The sequence below is a fragment of the Tachypleus tridentatus genome, chromosome 6 (assembly GCF_004210375.1).
Source record: "Tachypleus tridentatus isolate NWPU-2018 chromosome 6, ASM421037v1, whole genome shotgun sequence".
Lineage (NCBI taxonomy): Eukaryota > Metazoa > Arthropoda > Merostomata > Xiphosura > Limulidae > Tachypleus > Tachypleus tridentatus.
In genome coordinates, this window is record NC_134830.1 from 58,289,100 (window position 1) to 58,313,701 (window position 24,602).

The 24,602-nt window shown below is 35.2% G+C and overlaps 1 protein-coding gene and 1 long non-coding RNA gene across 3 annotated transcripts in view; one reads left to right on the forward strand and one right to left on the reverse strand.

Annotated features, from left to right (window-relative positions):
* Positions 1-1,313: 1,313 nt before the first annotated feature.
* The window catches only part of LOC143252608 (uncharacterized), a 75,547-nt gene continuing 52,258 nt past the window's right edge, over positions 1,314-24,602 (reverse strand). Inside the window, exons 3-5 of the long non-coding RNA XR_013029075.1 lie at positions 17,035-17,154; positions 8,232-8,298; positions 1,314-4,981 (exon numbers count right to left, since the gene is read on the reverse strand). This is a non-coding gene — a long non-coding RNA (uncharacterized LOC143252608). The remainder of the gene's footprint in view (positions 4,982-8,231; positions 8,299-17,034; positions 17,155-24,602) is intronic.
* LOC143252606 (uncharacterized) overlaps positions 21,064-24,602 on the forward strand; it is a 93,901-nt gene continuing 90,362 nt past the window's right edge. For both annotated transcript variants that reach the window (XM_076504982.1, XM_076504984.1), the window contains exon 1: positions 21,064-21,494. Coding sequence is in view for 1 of the 2 variants with exons in the window: in XM_076504984.1 (XP_076361099.1) it covers positions 21,456-21,494 (39 nt within the window). In the remaining variant the exon portion in view is untranslated. The remainder of the gene's footprint in view (positions 21,495-24,602) is intronic.

The window sequence follows — 24,602 nt, forward strand, 5'->3', positions numbered from 1 at the left end:
TCAATGTAACTACTAATATATATAACTATAATAGTACTGTCTGTTATATGTTCATGTAACTACTAATCTATATAAATATAATAGTACTGTCTGTTGTATGTCCATGTAGCTACTTATCTATATAAAATATAATAGTATTGTCTTAACTACTTATCTATATAAATATAATAGTACTTCTGTAACTACTTATTTATAAAAAATATAATAATACTATTTGTTAGGGTATGTTCATTAACGCTGAAACGATTTCTACAATGGGAGTAATGAAAACAACCATTGAATAAAAGATTTATCTCTGTTTGTAATATACACTCCACATTTCGTGCTATCGTATTAAAACATATTAACAAAAAATAGCATCGACAGATATTTATCCACTTAAATAGAAACAGTTTTTAACCGTTGTCTTCGATACAATCTTAACAAGCTTAACAAAGAATGTTAAAAGCAAGCGTATTTAGTATTTTCAGGTAAACTGATTTCCCGACGTGTCAAACAGTTAAGCCTACAAATATCAGTAGATTCTATCAGGAAATAAGAGGAGTGTTTTGACTGCATTTTGAATTGCATAAGAAATAAGCTCAACGAACTCATTTAAACAATAATGCAAACAACTGTAACTTAGACACAGTATAAAAAGCAGAGTACGTGTCTGTGTAGACAAGTAAACAACAGCCTCCACTGGATCAGTGATCAATTTGCCAGCTTTCTATCTCTGTCGATCCAGTCACAATGAAAGTTAAGTAGAAATGGTGAAAGAAAGAATGCTTTGGTTTCGAACATCAACTTGCTTTTTTTGTCCAGTGTGCGATTTCACCTTATGACATTCATTTCCTTACAGCAATGGCTAGCTATCAGTTTTAGTTCGTGACAGAGTTGGGCCAGCAAAGGTGATTCTAGTTTCATCGAGTTCAGCTTTAATCCAAGAGAACACTAAATTATCACTGAGTTATTTAAGGAAAGAACAAAGGGTTGAAGTGACTAGAACAAGATAATGTCAGACATCCTGAACCAAATGTTGTTGTCTTGACAGTCCGGAAACTAAACAATCAATAACTTGGGATAATTCTATCTTCTAAGGATAATTGATCTTCTAACGCCACCTACAGGTACTGCAAGCCCAGCACTCCCTGTTTCCAGTGTATTTGGGCGTGATTCGATTGTTGTGTGACCAAAAAAGTTATTTATTTATTATTATTTTTCATTAACAGTATATTTATTAGGGTTGTAAGGTTGTATATCCGGTTCAGTGTCCGACATGTTCGTTCCGTAGGTCAGATGTTAGAAGCCAAATAACAAACTAATATTTAAAATTCACTGGTTAAAGTTTTTATTAGTGTAAAATAATAATAACATTAGTATGTTTACCAAAGGTTAAAAAAATCTGAAAAAAACAACTTATAATCAGATTGTTTGTTTGCTGAATTTCGCTAAAAATACTCGAGAGCTACTGCGCTGGTTGGCCTTAATATAGGTTTAACAGCTTAACTCTTGGACTAATATTGAGCAACGAAAACTAGTAATAACCCGAAAGGGCAGAGTATGATTGGTGACGGGATTCGATCTCGCGACCCGCATTTTAGGAGCGAGTGCCTTAACTACCAGCCCCCATTTTTATTTTTGTATGCATAAATCCATTTTAAACTTATTGAAAATTTTCTAAAGTACGTGATTCTGCTTTCTTAGAACAATCAAAGAATCCAATCTTACTAAACATTGTGATAACAAAACGATTTGAAATAACTTCAATGTGTTAAACGGATATTACGGTTTTCTAAGCAAACATGTTAATCTATATTAGTCTGAGTGAGTCGCTTTTAATGAACTGTTGTTAAATCGGTATTCATCAACAATTCTAGATATTAAAGATAATAATTCTTATGTTTTTACCATAAAGAGTTGTTTTCTAATTGTACCTTTCGTTGCGTTGTGCTGTAGGGCCTATAGTACGGTAACTGTATGAGTGATTTATACTAGACATGTCGTATAATCTGTCCGTTGCCATATCAAGGCTACACATCCAATGCATTCTAGGAATATTGCCAAGTTTACTAGCACATGTAGTTATAGATTGTGTTTTCACAAATGTTTCACGATTAATCTTAGGATTTCTCCGACGAAAGTTACTTTTACTTCTGCTAATGTATATCGAAGTATAAGCATGATATATCGAGAGTAAAAACAACAACAAATAGATCAATGCCCCCCCCCAGTGGTACAGCGAAGTGTCTGTGGACTCACACCACTAAAAACCTGGTTTCGATATCCGTGATGGGCAGATCGCAGATAGCTCATTCCGTAGCTTTGTGGTGAATTCAGAAACAACAACAAATCAAATATGCTTTCATGTGTACAAGAAGTTTCCCTCTCCATGGGCTCGGCATGGCCAGGTGGTTAAGGCATTCGACTCGTAATCCGAGGATAGCGGGTTCGAATCTCTGTCACACCAAACATGTTCGCCCTTTCAGCCGTGGAAGCTTTAATTAAGTTTCGGTCAATCCCATTATTCGTTAGTAACAGAGTAACCCAAGTGTTGACAGTGGGTGGTTATACCTAGCTGCCTTCCCTCTAGTCTGACACTGCTAAATTAGGGACTGTTAACGCGGATAGCCTTCGAGTAGCTTTGCGCGAAATTCAAAAGCAAACAAACAAACCCTCCTCACTATTCCAGAAAATCAAAGAGGGAATTTTGATGAAGTCCCAGTATTCATCCCACGAAAAATGTAAATACCAGATGCCTGTAACGTATACACTTGCATGGATGTAATACATCTCAAGACGAATAGACCTAGTTGGTGTCACTAAAAGGTGAATGAATATGACACCCCCAAGAAGGAGCAAAAAATCTGAAGGTGAGTACACAACTCTGACTACAGGAGCACATAAATTACATCTGAAGTACAAATTAAAAAAACAAATAACGGAATTTTTTTAAAACTGTTATTCAAATATTGTTAAGAAACGTAGTGTCAACAATTAACAAGAGAAAATGCCATGTACAAACAATATCTAGACAAATAGGTTACAGTGGGGATCTGCATCAGCACGCGAGCTGTACAGTAAATACAAGGAGGGGGCGACATAGCCGCCACGTTGTGTATTTTGCTCTACTTTTTGTGACTTTTCAACGTAGATCTAATCCGTCATGGTAAAAACTGGAAATGTTTTCTCACTCTTTTTTTTTGTTTTTCTGGATAGTGGCTGTTCACTGTTCCAAAGCAACGTGCCGTACTGACATTAATATAAAATGAAGCAACTGAAACAGTAAATTATTATTTCATGAGAGGTAATTAAACTTTGGAATATTACAGATCCTTGTTTCATTAGAGATGATTAAACTTTGGAATATTAAAGATCCTTATTTCATTAGAAATCATTAAACTTTGGAATATTACGAATCCTTGTTTCGTTACAGGTAATTCAACTTTGGAATATTACACATCCTTGTTTCATTAGAGGTAATTAAACTTTGGTATATTACGGATCCTTGTTTCATTAGAGGTAATTAAACTTTGGTATATTACGAATCCTTGTTTCATAAGAGGAAATTCAACTTTTGAATATTACAGATCCTTGTTTCATTAGAGACGAGAATTCGAACCCGCGACCCTCGTATTACGAGTTGAGTGCCTTAAGTACCTGGCCATGATTTTTTTCCATCTCCTACAGATTTTTCACAAAACGTCATAACGCAATACATAAAAGAAAGAACGCATGAACAGTGTTGAGACTAAAAGACTTTCACAAAATACATCAGGATGAATGAGGATGTTTTTTCGTTTGACATCAACGTTCTTCCATTTTCTTCAGTTTGTTCGTATATTTGTTAACAAACGTAATAATAATAAATGTTCGTTGTGATAAACGAAATAATAATTTGATCTTAGTAGGTTTTTTTCTTTCCGCTTTGTAAACTGTCCTTACGTGATAGAAATAAATTAATATTATTTTCGAAATCTGCTTGGTTGAATTACGGAGAATCTGTTATTAGAACCAAAAGAATTTTGATAAAGTTTAAATTCGCAGGCCTGTGTAATCAGTACGTATATCCACTACATTAATTTGTCATGGCCGAGTATGGCACAGTTATGGTGTGCATGGGCTGTGAATCTGAAGATTTTGGACATGTGTCTTATTGCAAGTAAATCATAGGTGTACTGTTAAGAGTGACAGTCAAATTGCATTATGCAGCCAGACGAGATCAGCCCGAGAGTTGGCTGTGAGTGTTATTTATTAACTACTCTATAATTTCAAATTTTTGGACAGCTAAATAGTTCTTTGCCTAGCCTTGCGCAAAAATTTCGAAGAAAAATTAAACTATTATAATATTCACTTTAGGAATTTAACACATCAACAACAAGTAATATTAAACACTTTCGTTTTTCAGAAGACAAATTTAACAAAGTGTTTGTTTTAAGAGAAAAAAGTTCCAGTGGGTTACTTTCGCTGTGCTCATGGCAGAAATAAAACCCCGAATTTTAGTATCATAAGCCTTCAAAATTACAGCTGAGTCACCTGGATACAAAACATTGAGGGCCGGCATGGCCAGGTGATTAAGGCACTCGACTCGTAATCTAAGAGACGTGGGTTCGAAACTCCGTCACACCAAACATGCTCGCCCTTTCAGCCGTGAGGGAGTTATAATGTGACGGTAACTGTTCGTTGGTGAAAGAGTATCCCAAGAGTTGGCGGTGGGTAGTGATGACTAGCTGCTTTCCCTCTCGTCTTACACTGCTAAATTAGGGACGGCTAGCGCAGATAGCCATTGAGTAGCTTTGCGCGAAATTCAAAACACAAACAAACAAGAATCCAGAGGAGTTTCGGCTGATTTCATGTATTCAAGTAAAGTAGAACTTCGATATCATGTTTTGAAATTAATCCTGAATAATAATAATAATAATTTAATATTCGCATTATATGTAATGTCGTGAGTGAAATTCTTATAACCTGGGGAGCATCCAGTCAGAAAAGATATCAGATCCTAAAAAAAACAACATTTAATTATATACAAAACCCACATGTTTTCAGTTTCACATGTTACACCTCAGATAATTAATAATGTGTTTTATTTGATACGTAACCCTAACATAACCAATCTAAAAACTGATAGTTTGTATTTCCTCTTCTAAAGTGTTCATCTATGATTGAAAAACAAAACAATTATCTGATGAAAGAAAAGTTACATATGCGTTAAAGAAAACTGGACTATAAATAAGTATGGTTGGCTCAAAGGTGGAACCTCTTAAAAACTGAAATAAAATGTTATTAATGATATACGTACTTGTAAATAATGCGGAACTGTTTTAATTATTCCCACCTTCTGTTGGGTGATTCCATAGAAAACTATTCAGTATGGTAATACAATGTCTGAACCTTTATTTTAAAGAAGGCTTAACGTTTGTATATGAGCTGTCTGTCTCATCTATATCAGTCAGTAAAATTGATTTACATGCATTTCAAAAGTGCACTTGGGTTGAGCTGAACCTGTCATCCACGCCTCGTGAATAGCATAATAAATATAAACATACAACGGGGAGTCAATTCCCAGATTTTAATAACTTTCTATTGAAAAAACAATAAAACTAGGAAGGTAAAAGTCATTCCTTTACTAATCATCATGGTGCTAAGAAACTCTAAGACTGATAATGCACCACGAAAACAAATTTTTACATCATTGTTTAAAACTTCTACAGGTCTTCCCAAGCCTTATATTGCAAACTTCTGATACCTTCGCTCAGAGGTGTCGTTACGCGATTCATATCATATTCCCCGCTGGTACAACGGTAAGTCTACGGATTTACAACGCTAAAATTAGGGGTTCGATTCCCCTCGGTGGACTCAGCAGATAGCCCAATGTGGCTTTGTTATAAGAAAGACACACACACATATCATATCATACATAGTAAAATGCCCAAAAATCGCACTAATGACCCTAGCCTCGAATCTTTCAAGCCACCTAGCGACGCGCTATACAAACTAAAACTTGTTTAAGTTATTAAAAAAAAAAAGTAAAATAAAATTAATCTTGAAGGTGTCTTATTCAAGAACGCTTCAACCCCTAGCCTTTTATCAGTTGATACTAAAAATCTCTTGTTCAAATCAGTTTTATCACTTTTAAGCTTTGTAGTGTCCTTAACACGTAAACATTAATCACGCTTCTACTTCCAATCGTGCAGAAATATGTTATCCCACTTCCACAGCTTTCTTTGTTTAAATACCGACAGAGGTAGTAACTGTTGTAGGCTTTAAGATAATTATCTTAAGTATTACTACAATAATATTGTGTATCATGCTCTAACAATGTCACATAACAATAACTCTACAGCAGCTTTTCTTCTTATTACGACAGTTACTTACTCCAACAGTAAAATAAGTGCTCGTGCCCGTATCATAGCTCTTAAGTACGAAAAAAGCTTGCACTTATCGAATTTTAACATTAATTGAAACATTCTTATGTGTACCTGACAAAATATATTAAGACGTATTGAACTTCCAAAAATACTGCAACTGAACTCGTTTTTAATGAATTAGGAGCTACAATTTCCCCAATATTACCGAATATACGTTAGAATGCTGGTTCTTCCAGTTTTAGCAGGAGGGGTGGGCATTCTGACGAACATTGCAAATATTAACTTTTTTTCGGTTTATTAGTTTTTAATTTATTAGAGGTAACAGTTCGACCAAGTAAACTAGTGATCTCAAATTAAAACATATAGGTTGAATAATAATGTAGCCTTATTATGTTTTAGTGAAATTTGCTGTGTTTGCGAGACTGTCAATTTGTTTTGGCTTCAATGTACATAATACACGAAAGGAACATTGCCATAATTTATTGGTTTTACTCGTTAAATTGTTGATTATTGGTATTTATGTTATTATAGTTAGTTAATTGTTATACAAAATCTGCAAGAAAAAAATATTAAATTATTAACGGTGTATAAACCTCATAAGATTAATTTTTAATCGAATTCACAAATGTCATTTTTACATATCTTTTATTAGTGTTAGCCTCTAATTACTTCCTATGTTTTGTGTAATTTGCTAGGGGGCTAGGGGCTAGCACTGACTTCTCAACCGTATTTATAAAACTTATAAATAATAAATATGCGTAGGTGTTTGTTAACCAGACCGTAGAAAGACTAGGTCGTGTTAATTGAAGTCTAGCGGGAGGGGGGTTCCCTGTACTTGTCTGGATTCCCCTGGAGCCTGAGAAATCAGGTAAGTGAAAAATATGGAGTACGTGCCAGAGAAAATGGAGACACGTTTCACAGAAGTTTGAAGCTTATTAACACATATTGTATCTCACCCACGTACGCACACATACAAAAGCATATACGGCAAAGAACAAACATCTGGAAAACTGAAACATGTTTATTGAGAGAGGGCACATCATGACATCAAAGTTTAAGTGGAACATGGTTTGTAATACGACACTCCTACCGCAGAGTAAAAGTTTAAAAGTAACTGTGTGTGTGTGTGTATGTTTTCTTACAGCAAAGCCACATCGGGCTATCTGCTGAGTCCACCGAGGGGAATCGAACCCCTGATTTTAACGTTGTAAATCTGTATACTTACCGCTGTACCAACGAGAGACTAAAAGTAGCGATAACACTACCTTTAGTTTTTTGTATTGAGCTAAACTGATATCACATGATTTTAATTATATGCTCATAATTCGTTACTGCAACAATTCTGTATTCGTCAGACACGAAACAGCTACTTTTACCATGAAACATCACGTGCTAGTTTCTGTACGGAAGTGTTGCATATCTTACTGCTTGCGGGTATTAACTAATACGTACTTATTCATTGGGTTAGCTGTCACTGTATGTGTATTTATTCATCATTGGCTTCACTGGGAATTTTGGTCGGGGATCATAGTCCTAATTCAAAAGCATTGGGAAATACTCCTGTTATTATCGACAATTACAGAAAATAATAAAGTAAGCTGTAATATAAAAACAATAACTAAATTTTGGGGGAATACGTCCTTCCCCGTTGCCTGTATGTAGGCATATGGATGTATTCCGTAGCAAATTTCATTATCGATTATTACTAAGATTAATGAATGTAAATTGTAGTATAAAAAACAAAAACTAAATTCTTAGGGGATGCGTTTCCCCGGTGTCTATATGTAAGTATAAGGACGTATTGCTTATCACATTTTATTATCGGTGATTACTGACATTAATATAAATGTAAGTTGTACTATAAAAAATTGTAGTGGGTACCTTCCTCCTGGAGCCCATTCATAGCTACACGGCTGGTTCTTTTCCTCCGTCGATTCTATTACTTCACCTGCATTTGACAGAAGTCAATATTGTTAGTATCGTAAAGAAATTATAATAGAACTTATTTATAATGCTAAAATCAATTATTGCTAGTCACTTATAACATGTTGAATTTGCCACTGCATTTTGATATAGTATTTGTTTGTTTGTAGTTAAGCACAAAGCTACACGCTTGGATATTTATGCTCTGCTCACCACAGGTATCGAAACCGGGTTTCTAGCGTTGTAAGTTCGCAGACATGCCGCTGTGCAATAAGGGGGGATGATTTAGTAAGTAATAAGTATATTTAATCTTGTTTTATGTCAGACGTACCCGACTCATACTCTGGAAGATGCTTAGGCACTTTTAAATTTACCCACATTTTTTATCTAGAATTCTTTGACCGAAAAAAAAAATGTAATTTAAAAGATTGTTTTCAGTCCGATAACAGAGTCGTGTCTATGGAAAATATGGGTGAAATACGACAATTCTGAAAATAATAACAATATATTCAGGTATAAATGAGTATTAATAAGTGCGTAAAATATTAAAACATACAAAAAACATTGTTTCTGGTTTGAAAATAAAAAAGATATTAAAAAAAGACGACAGCGCAGTTGTTCAGTGGTAGGTCTTCAGGCATACGATGCTAAAAAATCGAGTTTCTTCATCTGTGGTGGAAAGAGTACAGATAGTCCATTGGCAACTCTCACACCAAGTTTAGTAACGGCATAGTAATTAATTGGGTATCACCAGCAGCCATGGTCAGTTGTAGTACGGTGGACTATTTTCACACCAAGTTTAGTGACGTCATAGTAATCAACTGGGTATCACCAGCAGCCATGGTCAGTTGTAATACGGTGGACTATTCTCACACTAGTCCCCCGCTAGTACAGCGGTATGTCTTCGGATTTACAACGCTAAAATCAGGGGTTCGATTCCCCTTGGTGGACTCAGCAGATAGCCGTTGTGGCTTTGCTATAAGAAAAGCCCCCCTTCTTACACCAAGTTTAGTGACGCCATAGTAATCAACTGGGTATCACCAGCAGCCATGGTCAGTTGTAGTACTATGGACTATTGTCACACAAAGTTTAGTGACGCCATAGTAATTAACTGGGTATCACCAGCAGCCATGGTCAGTTATAGTACCATGGACTATTCTCACACCTAGTTTAGTGACGCCATAGTAATCAACTGGGTATCACCAGCAGCCATGGTCAGTTGTAGTACCACGGACTATTCTCACACAAAGTTCAGTGACGCCATAGAAATCAACTGGATATCATCATAAGTCAAAACTAGCTATTGTAACATGGACTACTTTTACACCATGGTTAGTTATTGTATCTCGAATTAATTTTACACTATGATTTATCTGTAATATTCCAAAGTTTAATCACGTCTAATGAAACAAGGATCTGTAATATTCCAAAGTTTAATCACCTATAATGAAACAAGGAACTGTAATATTCCAAAGTTTAATCACGTCTAATGAAACAAGGATCTGTAATATTCCAAAGTTTAATCACCCATAATGAAACAAGGAACTGTAATATTCCAAAGTTTAATCACCTGTAATGAAACAAGGAACTGTAATATTCCAAAGTTTAAATACCTCTAATGAAACAAGGATCTGTAATATTCCAAAGTTTAATCACCTCTAATGAAATAAAATGTGTAATATTCCGTGGGGGTGTTATAATGTAACGGTCAATCCCACTAATCAGTTGATCAAAGAGTATCCCGAATCTTTGCGATATCGCAAAATATCTCCCAATCCACATAACACGTTGTAGGACAGTCAATCCTTCAGTGTGGATTGTGGTTGGCGGCAGATACCATTTGTAATTTCCTTAAATACAAAGATGTATACGTTATGGCTTTGGTTTATATTTATTTTCGAATCCAGTAGTGAAAACAAATATTTGTCTTCGGTTTGGTTTCAGTGACGTTTGGAATAACACGAGCTGATTTGGATACATTTTAATAGAATGATATTCGTCTAAAGAAGTTTCAACATAAATTATGGAATAATTTGACGAAATGAATAATGTGACAGTTTTTTTCCTACATTATGACAACTATCGTGTAGCACCTTAAATCGCTTACGTACGGTATCTAATATTATAAAATCCCCCGATGGGAGAGTGTTAAATGTTTGAATTTGCAACGCTAAAATCAGGGGTTAGATTCCTCTCGGTGGACACAGCAGATAACCCGATGTAGCGTTGTAATTAAAAACATAGACACACTAATACACAAATTTTGTATTCTCAGGCCGGTCAAGCTACTAACTGGTCACTCCCGGCTACAAACATTTAGTATTTCGAAAGTGTATAATCGTGGTAAGAATTCAGAGGGAGGCCCGGCATGGACAGGTAATTAAGGCACTCGACTCGTAATCCGAGGATCATGGGTTCGAATCCCCGTCACACCGTACTTGCTGGCCCTTTCAGCCGTGGGGGCGTTATAATGTGACGGTCAATCCCAATATTTGTTGGTAAAAGAGTAGCCCAAGAGCTGGCGGTGAAGGGTGATGACTAGCTGCCTTCCCTCTAGTCTTACACTGCTAAATTAGGAACGGCTAGCGCTGATAGCCCTCGAGTTGTTTTGCGCGAAATTCAAAACAAACCGGATTCAGTATAACATATTATGGAAGAATATGTAAAAATTTGAAGTCAATAAAACTATCGCAGGCTTGTGTTATTTATGTTACCGAAAAGCTAAACAAACAGACATTTGCCCTGCATTCACAAGGAATCAAGACCCCGTATTTTAACATTGCAAATCCACCCACCAGGAAGCACTTTTATGAGGAAATTAAACGTTTAAAAATTAATTAGATGAGCTAACGTGTTATAAGCGTTTAATTATATTTATATTTTCATTGTCAGTTTGTTTAAAGAGGGAAAGCAATTTCTGTTGTTGCTGTTATATTGTTTAAGAGAAATGACATAAAAACGTTCGTTAATTTTTTATCCGTTGAGTGACGCCACGAATCTATTGGATTTACCAGTTAGAACTAGCAAAATCCAGTCTAGAACGCACTGACTCGTGACGATAGTAACAAAAACTTCGTTCTACCTTTGCAATTGCCACTGTGAACATAAGCAACAGTGTTGTCTTCTAAATAAATAGCAATGTAAACACGAGAGCTTCAGCGTACTTTTGTAGTGAAGCGCAAAGCTACACAAAGAGTTATCTGTGCCCACCACGGGTATCGAAACCCAGTTTCCGTGTTGTAAGTTCACAGGCATGCCGCTGTGCCACTAGAGGGCACTTCAGTGTTAAATAAGAAATATGAACGTTACAAGAGTTACCAGTTTACGACTGGTTTGGTATTTAAAGTGCGTAAAAAAAGAAAAACAAAATAAGTAAAATCTTCTTCCACTTAAATTTACGCGTAAACACTAGGTGGCGTTTTAACATATCATACGTACTTACGAGTGTAAACTATTAAATTTTAAACAATATCAGAAAGAAAAAAAACATTTAGCATTTACAGCACTTTCGTTATATTTTTGTCTTCTGGAAATTTGGTTTGTTGTTAAGCGCAAAGCCACACTATAGTCTACCTGTGCTGTATTCACCACGAGGTTTCAGTCTCGTGAGCCCCTAAATCTACCGCTGATCCACTGGTGGTGGTGGTGGGGTATTTATTGACAGATTCAGTCTTCAGCAGTTACTTAAAGTGAAATAACACGTGTAACTAATAAAAGTTAAAGGTCTTTTAAACAAACCTTGGAATGTTAAGGCGTTCGACTCGTAATCTGAGGGTCGCGGGTTCGAATCCCCGTCGCACCAAACATGGTCGCCCTTTCAGCCGTGGGGACTTTATAATGTGAGGGTCAATTTCAATATCTGTTGGTAAAAGAGTAGCCTAAGAGTTGGCGGTGTGTGGTTTTGACTAGCTGCCTTCCCTCTACTCTTACACTACTAAATTAGGGACGGCTAGCGCAGATAGCCCTCTTGTAGCTTTGCGTGAAATTCAAAAAACAATCAAACTTTGGATAATAAAGGTTAAAATGTAATTTAGAATAACTTTTATGTGATATTATTTTATACACCTTAATTAAGCATAAATTATAATCTTAACAGAAATCGTCCCACTTGTTCATAAACGCAGTATGCAAATAATAACGCGATCAATCACAGAGATTGCGTACTCTTGTCCCGCCACAAATTTTGTGATTTCTGGTTTCGATAAGCGCCTATAATTCGGTCCTAATCCGATCACTCTTTACACAGCTATTATCAACAAACTAAAAAAAAAAAAGGCCTATATCTCCATTATAAAAATGTTTCAAAGTGATCCGGATCCAGGCCAGATTTGAGGAAAATCGTCCCATGGGGACACCCCATCTCTTGTAAAAAATTTCACTTCTTTCAGCGTCGATATTTAGGTTTTGAAAATCCTGGTAGGGTCAGATTTAAAATGACTCCTTCCTTTTTCCTTCGCTGTTGTAACATAATTCCTTCTTATCGGTCTAGTGTGTTGGCTGTTGTATGTTTCAATATTGTTCGCTTATTTATCTCCTTTTCAGGACCATGTCCATCTAATGTTATTGTTTCTGTTGTGTTAAGTGTACAGGCATTATTTTCTTTCTTGTATTGTTGTGTCATTTTTTAATTAAGCGCGAAGCTACTAGCGTTGTTGGTCCGCAGACATACCGATGTGCCACTAGGGGGACGGGGGGAGGGCGTATTGTTGTGTCTTGTACATCTGTGTTGTAAAGTTCATGAACTGTTGTATTATGTATGGGATTAGTGGTATGAAGTGTTGTTTGGCTCAGTTTTTGATTGGTGTGACATAGTCTTTTTGTATGTTCCGTATTCAGTAATGAAATCGTAAAATGTTTTCTGTTTCTTCTGCTGCTTCAATGATTGGTTTTAACGATTGTTCCCGACTGTTTTCCTCTTGTGGTTGCTGTGTTACGTTTACTGTGGGTTCTGTTTTCTTTGCTTCGTTAGCTTGCGTTTTGTTTTTCTGTATTTCTGTGCCTGTGCTACCTGAGCGTAAATGCGAGTTTTTGTTTAATCGACGCGTTGTGTGTTGGTAGCAGCGTTCGTTCTGTACTGCTTGGTTTGTTTTTTTGTTTTGTTTTTAATTTCACGCAAAGCTACTAGAGGGTTATCTGCGCTAGCCGTCCCTAATTTTGCAGTGTAAGACTAGAGGGACAGCAGCTAGTCATCACCACCCATCGCCACCTCTTGGGCTACTTTTTTGCTAACGAATAGTGTGATTGACCGTCACATTATAACGCCTCCACGGCTGAAAGGGCAACCATGTTTGGTTCGACGGGGATTCGAACTCGCGACCATCGGATTACGAGTCGAACGCCTTAACCGACCTGGCCATGCCGGGTGACTCAGCTTGGGAAAATCAGTCAAGTAAATTTAAAACTTAAGTTTTAATAACTTGTATGTGCAGTAAAATATAGAGGCCGCCAATTAGTTTTTTAAAGTACTCGTAACTAAGCAATGCCAAAGCGAGAATATTTCGCAGTTGATAACTCTTGTTTATGGGCATCTATAGTAAACTATTAAAGAACATTTAATGAGCGAAGTTAATAATTTAACAATTTCTGACCGTGTTCTAAAAATAAAAGCATTTTCATGAAATATTTGCAATTAAAAACATTTAACTAAAAGTTCTATTTTTCAGACATTCATATGTCAATATAACTAATGCGAATAATTTTGAAATATTTACCATTAATGTGATTTCAAGTAAACTAATGCAAATATAAACTGAACATTTTCTTCCGAAACAAATACCTTTCAGTAGCTTTTAAGTAATTTAGAAAAAAAATCAATATAGTCAGTCTGAATAGGGTGCACAGTTCAACAATTATTTTTGTAAGAAGCTGTATTTTTACTCCAAAATATAATAATGTTTCTAATTAGTATTTTGCTGTAAAAAATTATTATTTTTATTTATTGACGGCAAACAGTGTTGACGAAAATTTAAGAATTTCTGGAATGTGAGATATAAAATGAGTGGTTGTTTTATAGTTTTTGGATTTACATTAAATATTATAATCTTATCTAATCTTCACACATACACCTGATCGTTACAATCCTTTATTTTCTTATGTCTACAATGTCTATGAAACATGACATAATTCGAAGGAGTTGAAAGTTTTGGAAGTGAATTTGATAATACTCAAGGTTGTTGATTCCCTCACGTGCGTCATTTGACTGTGTATATTCTTTATCGTTTGTTTTTTTAATTTCGCACAAAGCTGCACGAGGGCTGTCTGCGCTAGCCGTCCCTAATTTTGCAGTATAAAGCTAGAGGGAAGGCAGCTAGTCATCACCACTCACCGCCAACTCTTGGGCTACACTTTTACCAACGAATAGTGGGATTGACCGTGACATTATAACGTACCCACGGCTGAAAGGGCAGACATGTTTGGTGCGACGAAGATTCGAACCCGTGACCCTCGGATTACGAGTCGAACGCCTTAACCCACCTGGGCAAGCGGGGCGTAATTCTTTAATTCTAATATACGTTCAAACATACGTACTCTGCACATGCGAAACGTTTATTTGAAATTTGTTACAAAGATTCAGATGTTTTTATTTTTATTGTGAATGGCAGTGCATCAAGGGATTTTATCACGTAACATGGCTTGCAATTAATTTGATAATTCATAATAATAAAGTACAAAATTAATTCGAATTCATTTGGTAATTCCTAATAATAAAGTACAAAATTAATTTACATTTACACCATTAATTATTTTGAAATTAGTTAAAACTCGAAGCTTTTGATGCATATTTAGCATAATAATAGTAATTGTTGTCCCTCACTGACACAGCGATAAGTCTATGACTTACAACGCGAGAAATCGAGTTTCAAAACCCATCATTGACAAAGCATCGATAGCTCATTGTGTAGTATTATGCTTAAATAAAAAACAAACAGTTTGTTATAAAATCACACATTTATTTGTGTACGTACTTCTTAAGAAATGTTGCGCTTTTGAGAAATATTTGAAAAGGAGTCTTCCATAAAAACATTATTCCTTCTGCTAATCGTTATCATTAGGTCTTCATTATAATGTAAAACAAATACATTGTTTATTTGTTTATAAAAAAAAAAAAAGCAAAGCCGCATTGTGATATCTGTTGTGTCCACCGAAGGGAATCGAATGCTCTTATTCTTACGTTGTTGGTTATTAGATTGACAAGTTTGTATGATGATTAATAAAGGACAAAATGGCTCAAGGGCTCAAAAGTGTCTCATCATTAATGTTTGTTTCGTTGCTAAGCGCAAAGTTTGGCAATGAGGTATACGTTTTGTGCCCACCGCGGGTATCGAAATTCGGTTTTAATATACAAGCTTTCAGAAATACCAAAAATACCTCATTTACCTTTCGAAAAAATGTAGCTCGATGTAAATATTTTGATACAAAGTTAATTCTTTCATTGAGCTTTCAATAATATGAAAAGAGTACTATTATGGAATGTATTAGCGTTATATTCAAACTCCTTTCATGGGTTCCTGGCATCACAGAAGTTGAGTACGTTAAGTTAAAAACGATTTTGGAGCCTCAACACTTTGTTACAGGCCTTACCACCACATTCATTAATGCTCTAACGAATGTTAATAGTGTCGACAACAGCTCTGCAGCATAGTTTCCATTTCAAAAGGCTACGTCATATAGTTGTCATGTCTGAAGCACACTGCTCCTCCATTATCCTTTCTTTAAGGCATCTAGTGAACAATAGTTTTCCAGCGCCCGTTTAAACAGCCCAAACGCTCAAAAATCCATAGGTGTTGCATCCAACAACTTGACCGATATATCTTCATATGGAATAGTACGAATACTTGTTTCGTTTACTGCTTGAGGTATACTATGGTTTTCGTGGAAGCAACCTATCTCTATATATATACACGTTACTTTTGTCACTTTTCCCGACAGAGATCCTTCTTGATTTTCTGCACACTATTCCCTGGGGTATGTGTACAGTTACTTCCAACGAACTCTGATTTCGTAAAATTTCACCTGCTTCAAAATGCTGCACTTACTTAGCATGACTTGGATATGACTTGTTGAAGAATTTCTTTTCTGAATAATCTTGGTGCCCCAAACTGATCCAAATTCCATTGTATTTAAGTGCAATTAAGAACAAAGGATATCCCCGTTTTGGAAATTCTAAATCCCAATCTAAACAATTTCGTGTGTGTGTGTGTGACCTGAAAAAATTAACATCTTGCGTCGGAAAGGGCTGTTACATACCATTGCCCAAAATGGTCAATTTTTGGTAGCATTCCTACCTAAAAATAGCAAACAATGTAAAAAAAAATGTAATAATGATACATTCAGTTCTATTCTACTGTGACTTTGTTTTTTTATAATGGTTATAGAAACGTTGTTAAACTAACATTAGTACTACCCAGATGAGGAAGACGATGCTGTGTCGCATATTGAAGATTCCTTTTAATATCTTATTCAGCCTTAGAGTTCGATGACTAATGTTTGTCAGGATTTTTTTTTTTTTTTTTCTGACGTACGTATGTGTTCAGTGTTGTTTTCAATGGGTTAGTGGCAAGTTAACATACTTAAGATGCTAAATAAAAATATAAAATTTGATTCCCCGTCGTGGACAGAACACAGATATCCCCATTGTGTAGCTTTACGCTGAAAACAAACAAGACTTGAATGTTTGCAATTCTAAAGAAAGAACCCCTATAGGGATACTTTTGAAGTATTTGTTTATACATAATATGTGGGTACACTTGAAATACCTTACCTCCAATGAAGACGAACCTTTCTCCTGCCTTTATTTTCTTTCTTTAAAATATCGAGTGGTGGATCTGCACCAGAACGTATTGAATTCGACTCTGAACCCGAGGCATGGATTCAGAACAGGCTGGAATGATATAATAACCTGCTGACGTAATCTTATAGTACGGCTCTTTAAAGGTGTTTCACAATCATAATTATAACACTTAACATCGGGGTTTGATACTCTGGTGGGAACGGCACGGACAACTAATGAAGTAACTTTACGTTGAACAACAAATAAATAAACGCACACGTAGAATTTCCAAAAATAAAACATTCATAACTGTTGACACTTGAGAGGAAAATTCAGGCAATTATAATATTCCTTTGTTTTTTATTTGCGCAAAGCTACACGAGGACTATCTGCGCTAAGCGTTCCTAATTTAGAGATGAAAATTAGAAGAATGACAGCTTGTGAAAATCACCCACTTCTAATTCATGGGCTGTTGGTTACCAACGAATAATGGGATTAATTGTAATATTATAACGCCCCATGGCTGAGCGGGCGAGCATGTTTGGTGTGACTCAGATTGCGAGTCGAGTACCATTAACCACCTGGTCATGCCGAGCCTCTTTTATTCGTTGTAATTTTGATCGATATGTATCCTGAGGTATCATGAACTTCATTAACCCTGAGATGTGATTACAAAGCCTACGAATTTAAACTTTAAAAGTTATTTTGGTTTTAATAACAGATTTTTCCATAATTCAGCTACTCGGATTTAGAAAATAATATCTTTTTTTTTAATCACAAAAGGAATATTTACAAATCAGGAAGATAAAACTCTTGCTTAGATCAAATTATTATTTCCTTTACCACAATGAACATTTTTTTTTCATTATTATGTTTCAGTTCCAGAACGATCGATAAGATTCACGTCGCGATTAGTCTAGAGAAATCTATAGCCAGAGGGTGTCAACATTTTAAATATAAAAAAAATGCAACCATATTTCAGTGAAAATAACTCACGTAAAAGCAGATAGGACGTTTCGTGAAAAATCTGTACGTGATGTAGAAAAAATGGATATCATTTTCGGATTCAGTGTATACAGGAATTACTGTAGATAAGTAAAATATATCAAAATAACATCTGTTTCGGATTCAGTGTATACAGGAACTACTGTAGATAAGTAAAATATATCAAAATAACATCTGTTTCGGATTCAGTGTATACAGGAACTACTGTAGATAAGTAAAATATATCAAAATAACATCTGTTTCGGATTCAGTGTATACAGGAACTACTGTAGATAAGTAAAATATATCAAAATAACATCTGTTTCATTCAGTGTATACAGGAACTACTGTAGATAAGTAAAATATATCAAAATAACATCTGTTTCAGATTCAGTGTATACAGGAACTACTGTAGATAAGTAAAATATATCAAAATAACATCTGTTTCAGATTCAGTGTATACAGGAACTACTGTAGATAAGTAAAATATATCAAAATAACATCTGTTTCAGATTCAGTGTATACAGGAATTACTGTAGATAAGTAAAATATATCAAAATAACATCTGTTTCAGGATTCAGTGTATACAGGAATTACTGTAGATAAGTAAAATATATCAAAATAACATCTGTTTCGGATTCAGTGTATACAGGAATTACTGTAGATAAGTAAAATATATCAAAATAACATCTGTTTCGGATTCAGTGTATACAGGAATTACTGTAGATAAGTAAAATATATCAAAATAACATCTGTTTCGGATTCAGTGTATACAGGAATTACTGTAGATAAGTAAAATATATCAAAATAACATCTGTTTCGGATTCAGTGTATACAGGAACTACTGTAGATAAGTAAAATATATCAAAATAACATCTGTTTCGGATTCAGTGTATACAGGAACTACTGTAGATAAGTAAAATATATCAAAATAACATCTGTTTCAGTTCAGTGTATACAGGAACTACTGTAGATAAGTAAAATATATCAAAATAACATCTGTTTCGGATTCAGTGTATACAGGAACTACTGTAGATAAGTAAAATATATCAAAATAACATCTGTTTCGGATTCAGTGTATACAGGAACTACTGTAGATAAGTAAAATATATCAAAATAACATCTGTTTTGTTTTTATGTTCACTGTAGGTGTAGCGCACACATTATACTGATTAATTTTATGTTTTTGTCTTTTTATAAAACTCAGTGAAAAGAAACGGCCGAAACTATTTTGTTTACTTTGTTTTATTTTACCTTTTTGTTACTAAACAACTAATAAACCCACACGCCCGGTGGTTTGGCGGTAAGCTTGAAGGCCTATAACGCTACAAACTGAAGTTCAATGCCCACTGTAGGCACAGCGCAGATAGCCTATTGTATAACTTTGCACTTAACAACAAATGAAGAAATTCCACAAGCAGCGGGTTTTGATACTGGTAGTAGACAGAACATATACAACTAATTGTGCAGCTTGGCGCCTAACTACAAACATACCCGCTAGTAGTTAGGTATAAATATTCCATGAAGATATATTTAAAAAGATAAATAAATGGGGTCATTGGTAATTCTAGGGTTAACAAAAGTTTCTTATTTCTTCGAATATAAATCCTATAACTTAGTTTAACTGATGTTTAGCAATAGACCTAAGATCATAATAGATGTAAATAGAACAATTCACTGTACTTACTAATTTCTTGCACTTTAAACAACGTATGATGTGCCTCTTAATTTCCTTGTCGAATTTGTTTGATCAAAAATTAAGCACAAAGCTGTACAATGGACTATTTGTGTTCTGTCCATTACGTGTATCGAAATCTGGTTTTTAGCATTTTAAGCCCGTAGGTACACAGCTGTGCCAATGGAGAGCTCGTAGAGAAAAAAAAAATGAATATTCCATCAAATTACTAGTTGACCAACAAACTCAATCAAATAATAACTCATTACTTCACATTCAGTGTAACTTACTAACAAGCGTAGGCCCGGCATGGCCAAGCGTGTTAAGGCGTTCGACTCGTAATCCGAGGGTCGCGGGTTCGCATCCCAGTCGCACCAAACATGCCCGCCCTTTCAGCCGTGTGGGCGTTATAATGTGACAGTCAATCCCACTATTCGTTGGTAAAAAGAGTAGCCCAAGAGTTGGCGGTGAGTGGTGATGACTAGCTGCCTTCCATCTAGTCTTACACTGCCAAATTAGGGACGGCTAGCGCAGATAGCCCTCGAGTGGTTTTACGCGAAATTAAAAAAAAAACAACTAACAAGCGTAATAATTAATAGTAAGCTAGTCTAGCCTAACTCGCATTTTAACTGCTAAAACTATTCTAAATCTCTGAATGTAAGTTAAAAACATAGCAAAAAATTGAGCTTTTTGTTGAGATTCTTTTGAATAACAAAGATGGATAGCTCTATGTTTAAGCAAAAGTGTACTGTTTCATATTCTATGATTTATTTCAGTTTTTTAACTATACACGTGATCGCGCCTTCTCTTTAACATTTAACATGTAATTTGCACGTAATCAAATTTTTAGTCAACATTTACTTGGTATATTACTAAACACTAAATCTGGTTTATTGGAGTTTGGTGGTTAGGACGCTTGATTCACAATTTACAAGTCAAAACCCGTCAGCGAGTATGCTCGTCTTTTCAGCTGTCAGGTTATTATACTGCTACAATCAGTCTTCTATTCGTTGACAAAAAGAAGCCCAAAAATTGGCGATGAGTGATGTTAACTAGTTGTCTACTATCTAATCGATCTCTTCAAAATTAAAGTAGGCTATCGTATATAATCTTAGAACAGTTTCATGCGAAATTCAACAAATGAATCCGGTTTATAGCAGTTCTAAGGAGACGAAGCTTTCGAGGGCCTTTTGCTTTCCTGTACGTGTCGTGATTTGATTTTCTATTTCACCATCTGGTTCAATGAAAGACAAACGTTTCTAGACAAAAGCTCGTATAAACTTGTAAAGGGAGAGGGGGGGGGGTTAGTACGCGCGGTAAAAGAAGTATACTTCTTGAACGTAAACGTGCATGCTTACAGTCATTTTGGAGGTCTTGCACACCTGCTGGTCTGCCTTAGCCTCATTGGTTTGCAAAAGCACGTGAAGAAAAACAAAAAGAGCCGATAGCTCCGCCTGGGTGCACCTGGTCATTGAGACGTTGGCTACTCGAACAGAACTACTGTAACATCCTTCTGGTTTTAGATAGCTTGGTCTCGCTGATTGGCCAAATAAAATAAATTAGGCTTAGTAGCTATACCTAACTAAGAATTTTTACAAAAAAAAAGTTTTTATAATCTCTAACATTGTGTGATACGTTTCAAAATATTATGAACATAATAAACCTATTGTGAAAAAAACAAACAACAACAACAAACGAAAAGGAAATTGGACCAAGCACGTAGGAAATCATCTCACCTTGCAACGTGACAACTATGTTAGGGCTTCATCAAGTCCCCTGGTACTGGTTTCAGGTACTACGATTATTAATGTTTCCTCTGAAATCATACATATGTTAATTTGTTTGACTACCATCTGCTATTCGCAATGTTATTTGTTTAGTGTTACTTATAATTTATAAGAACATTTGTGTCAAGTAAACCTAATAGATCTTCATCTTGGATAATATTTGCACGAAGCAAAAGTCATAAATATATATACACATATACTAATAATATATTAAAGTTCAGATTTAAAACGTTATTAGGATATGCTTTACATGTATAGTTAGCTAGCTTTTCACTGTGACGTTGCCCCGTAATGCAATGAGAAAGAATGGGAGAACAAACCTTACCTGTTTCCCACCAAATTCCGACCGTTTAACTGTAAAGCGCATGTAGACGAGAGTAAATGGTCATTGTTCGTAAAGGTCAACAATAATTTCAATGAAGCATGTACTCTTTTCTTTGTCACCCTTTGATTAACTTAGCCAAGTAAACTGGTCAACTTCGTTTTTGTTCTGTTGTCTTTAAAATCAGGAAGAATTTGAACCAGTGGCAGGAGGATTTGGTTAAACTCCGACAGTCTCTTTAGTTTCACGCCTAGGTTCTCTGATTTCCTGCAATCAATAATACAGGGTGGCCCGTAAGTCCCTACCCATCCATATGTATCCAGTGTATCTGTGTGCTGTCCCTCATTCTCGCTGCATAATATTATACGACGCCATGTTCTGTGAGACATTTTCCCTTAATAGCAGGGGTTATTGTTCCAAATGCCGCGGTAACAGCTGCCTTCAACTCATCATTAGTTTTATAACGTTGTTTATAATAACATATGGATGGGTAGGGACTTACGGGCCACCCTGTGGTGTTGATGATGAAAATATAACAAAACGTTGATAAATTAGACACTTTTACGCATAAAATCGATTGTGTGTGTTGTGGATGGAAAAAATAACTGGATATTACGAACAATATTCAGTTACGATTAGTGATTTTACGTATTGCGAAAACGAAGTACGATTTAAAATTTTCAAAGAAGTGTTGTAAACCAATGTGAATTCAGTTTGTAGTGGTACTTACAGAAACATCGTACACACCAGTAATTATAAAGTTTGGTTGGTTACATTCCATTATTTACGATTTGAAACTATTTCTCTAGTAGCAACTCTTATTAACACGCTCTAAGTAATTATATGGAATAAAATTATTATTGCTTAACGCTCCCTTTAAAGTGATTTCAACTGTTTAATTATGTGTGAGTGTATTCGGTTGTTACATCTTAAAGAATATTCTTTGAAATTTAATCGCAGATTGACAATGCCGTAAAACCAGTGACAACAGAAGCATTATTACGGGGGTTAATGACATTTGTTAACAATAAGAGGACTTAAGAAAGTCAAAGTTAGATACGAATTTTTTTTTTAATTTCACGCAAAGCTACTAGAGGGCTATCTGCGCTAGCCGTCCCTAATTTAGCAGTGTAAGACTAGTGGAAAGGCAACTAGTCACCATCACCCACCGCTAACTCTTGTGCTACTCTTTTACTACTCGTTTACTAACGAATAGTGGGACTGGCCGTAAAATTATAATGTCCCCACGACTGAAAGGGTGAGCATGTTAGATACGAATTGACTTCAAATGTTAAATAAATAGGAAGAGGTTTAACAAGAAATTATGAAACAAGTCGTTGAAAATAAGTAGGATTAAACAAAATAAGCGCTCCTGTTTTCGTTTCACTTTGCGTTATGAGCTTTAGTAAATTTAAACATTACACCGATATGTACTAATCGTTTTCATAAAGCAAATACTGTTGACCGCAATTCTGTTTACGTAAAATATATATTATTGTTGTTGAAATAAACTCTGAAATTATTCTTAAATTTGCCTATATAATTTTTTAGACTTTTCATAAACTTTTAAACGTTTTATGCGGTAAAGTAACAGTCAGTATCTGTCGTTGTAGGTAATGTTGTGCATATTTTTAAGTTTCTTTAATTCTATTCTGATTGGCTCATTTTTAATGATAATATGTTCTGTGTGACAGTTCGAGAAACGCGGTTTGTCCAAATGGGACATCACGAAATAAACGTTATACACATGAGATCTGCTGGAAACGGTGGGAAATGTTTTTGCGATCAACATAAAACATGACCCGCAATCACCACGCGCTTACCTGCTGAAAAAAAAAAATCACACAGGAGAAATTCTGCATTGGAAGACTGAAAACAATCTGAGGTTTAAAACATATTTTAATCAACTGAGTCATCGTGTGAAAAAGTTACCGATTGTCCTGAGTTGCTAGCTTGATTTTCGTGTAATAACTGTTCCTTGTTTTGATATTCTTTAGTCTTGAAAATAGACTCATGCTTTAGATACACTACATATACTGCCAAGACTGCAAAAAACAAGACAGTAGTAGATTTATATTAGCTTTGGTATTGTGGCTTCACACAAAGAAACTTGTCTGAAATAGGATATAACTGACATAACGATGTGAGATAAAACTTGGATGGCAACTGTTACTCTGAAAGTAGACGTGAATATACTTTTAATTCTCACATTTGTCTGACTATGGTTATTTGTTTTGGTGTTAAGTTCAAAGCTCAACAATGGGGTATCTGCATAGTACACATATCAAGGATCGAACTCGAATTTTATTGTTATGATCATTCAAGCTTACCACTACACTCCTAGTAAACGTTCTAAGTGCAGAGTTAAGAAGCCGCAAAGGCGAAAGGTTGGTTTAAATAAAACTACCGGTATATTATTTTATATTTATCTTGAGTGTAAATGTTTTTTTTTTTTTTGCTCTCATATTTTATCAAAAATGTGTAAATATCTCCAGTATGCACTACAAATTTTGAAAAACAAAAAAATACTATGTGATGTAATGTAGCTAACTGCCTTTTATTATTCACGTTCCTTAAGTTTAACAGTTACGGGCACATGTAGTGTGTTTTTTTGTCTGGTACAGACGCAACTTTATATTTACTAACGTGTTCACTTGAAAAGTAAATAATATATAAACCATAAATCATTCCTACCATTACCTAAGAGCTCAGGTATTTCCTTTATCTCCATTTTTAACCCTCGCCTAAATTCTTTTCCCATCCCTCGTAACATATTAAATCCTACACCAAG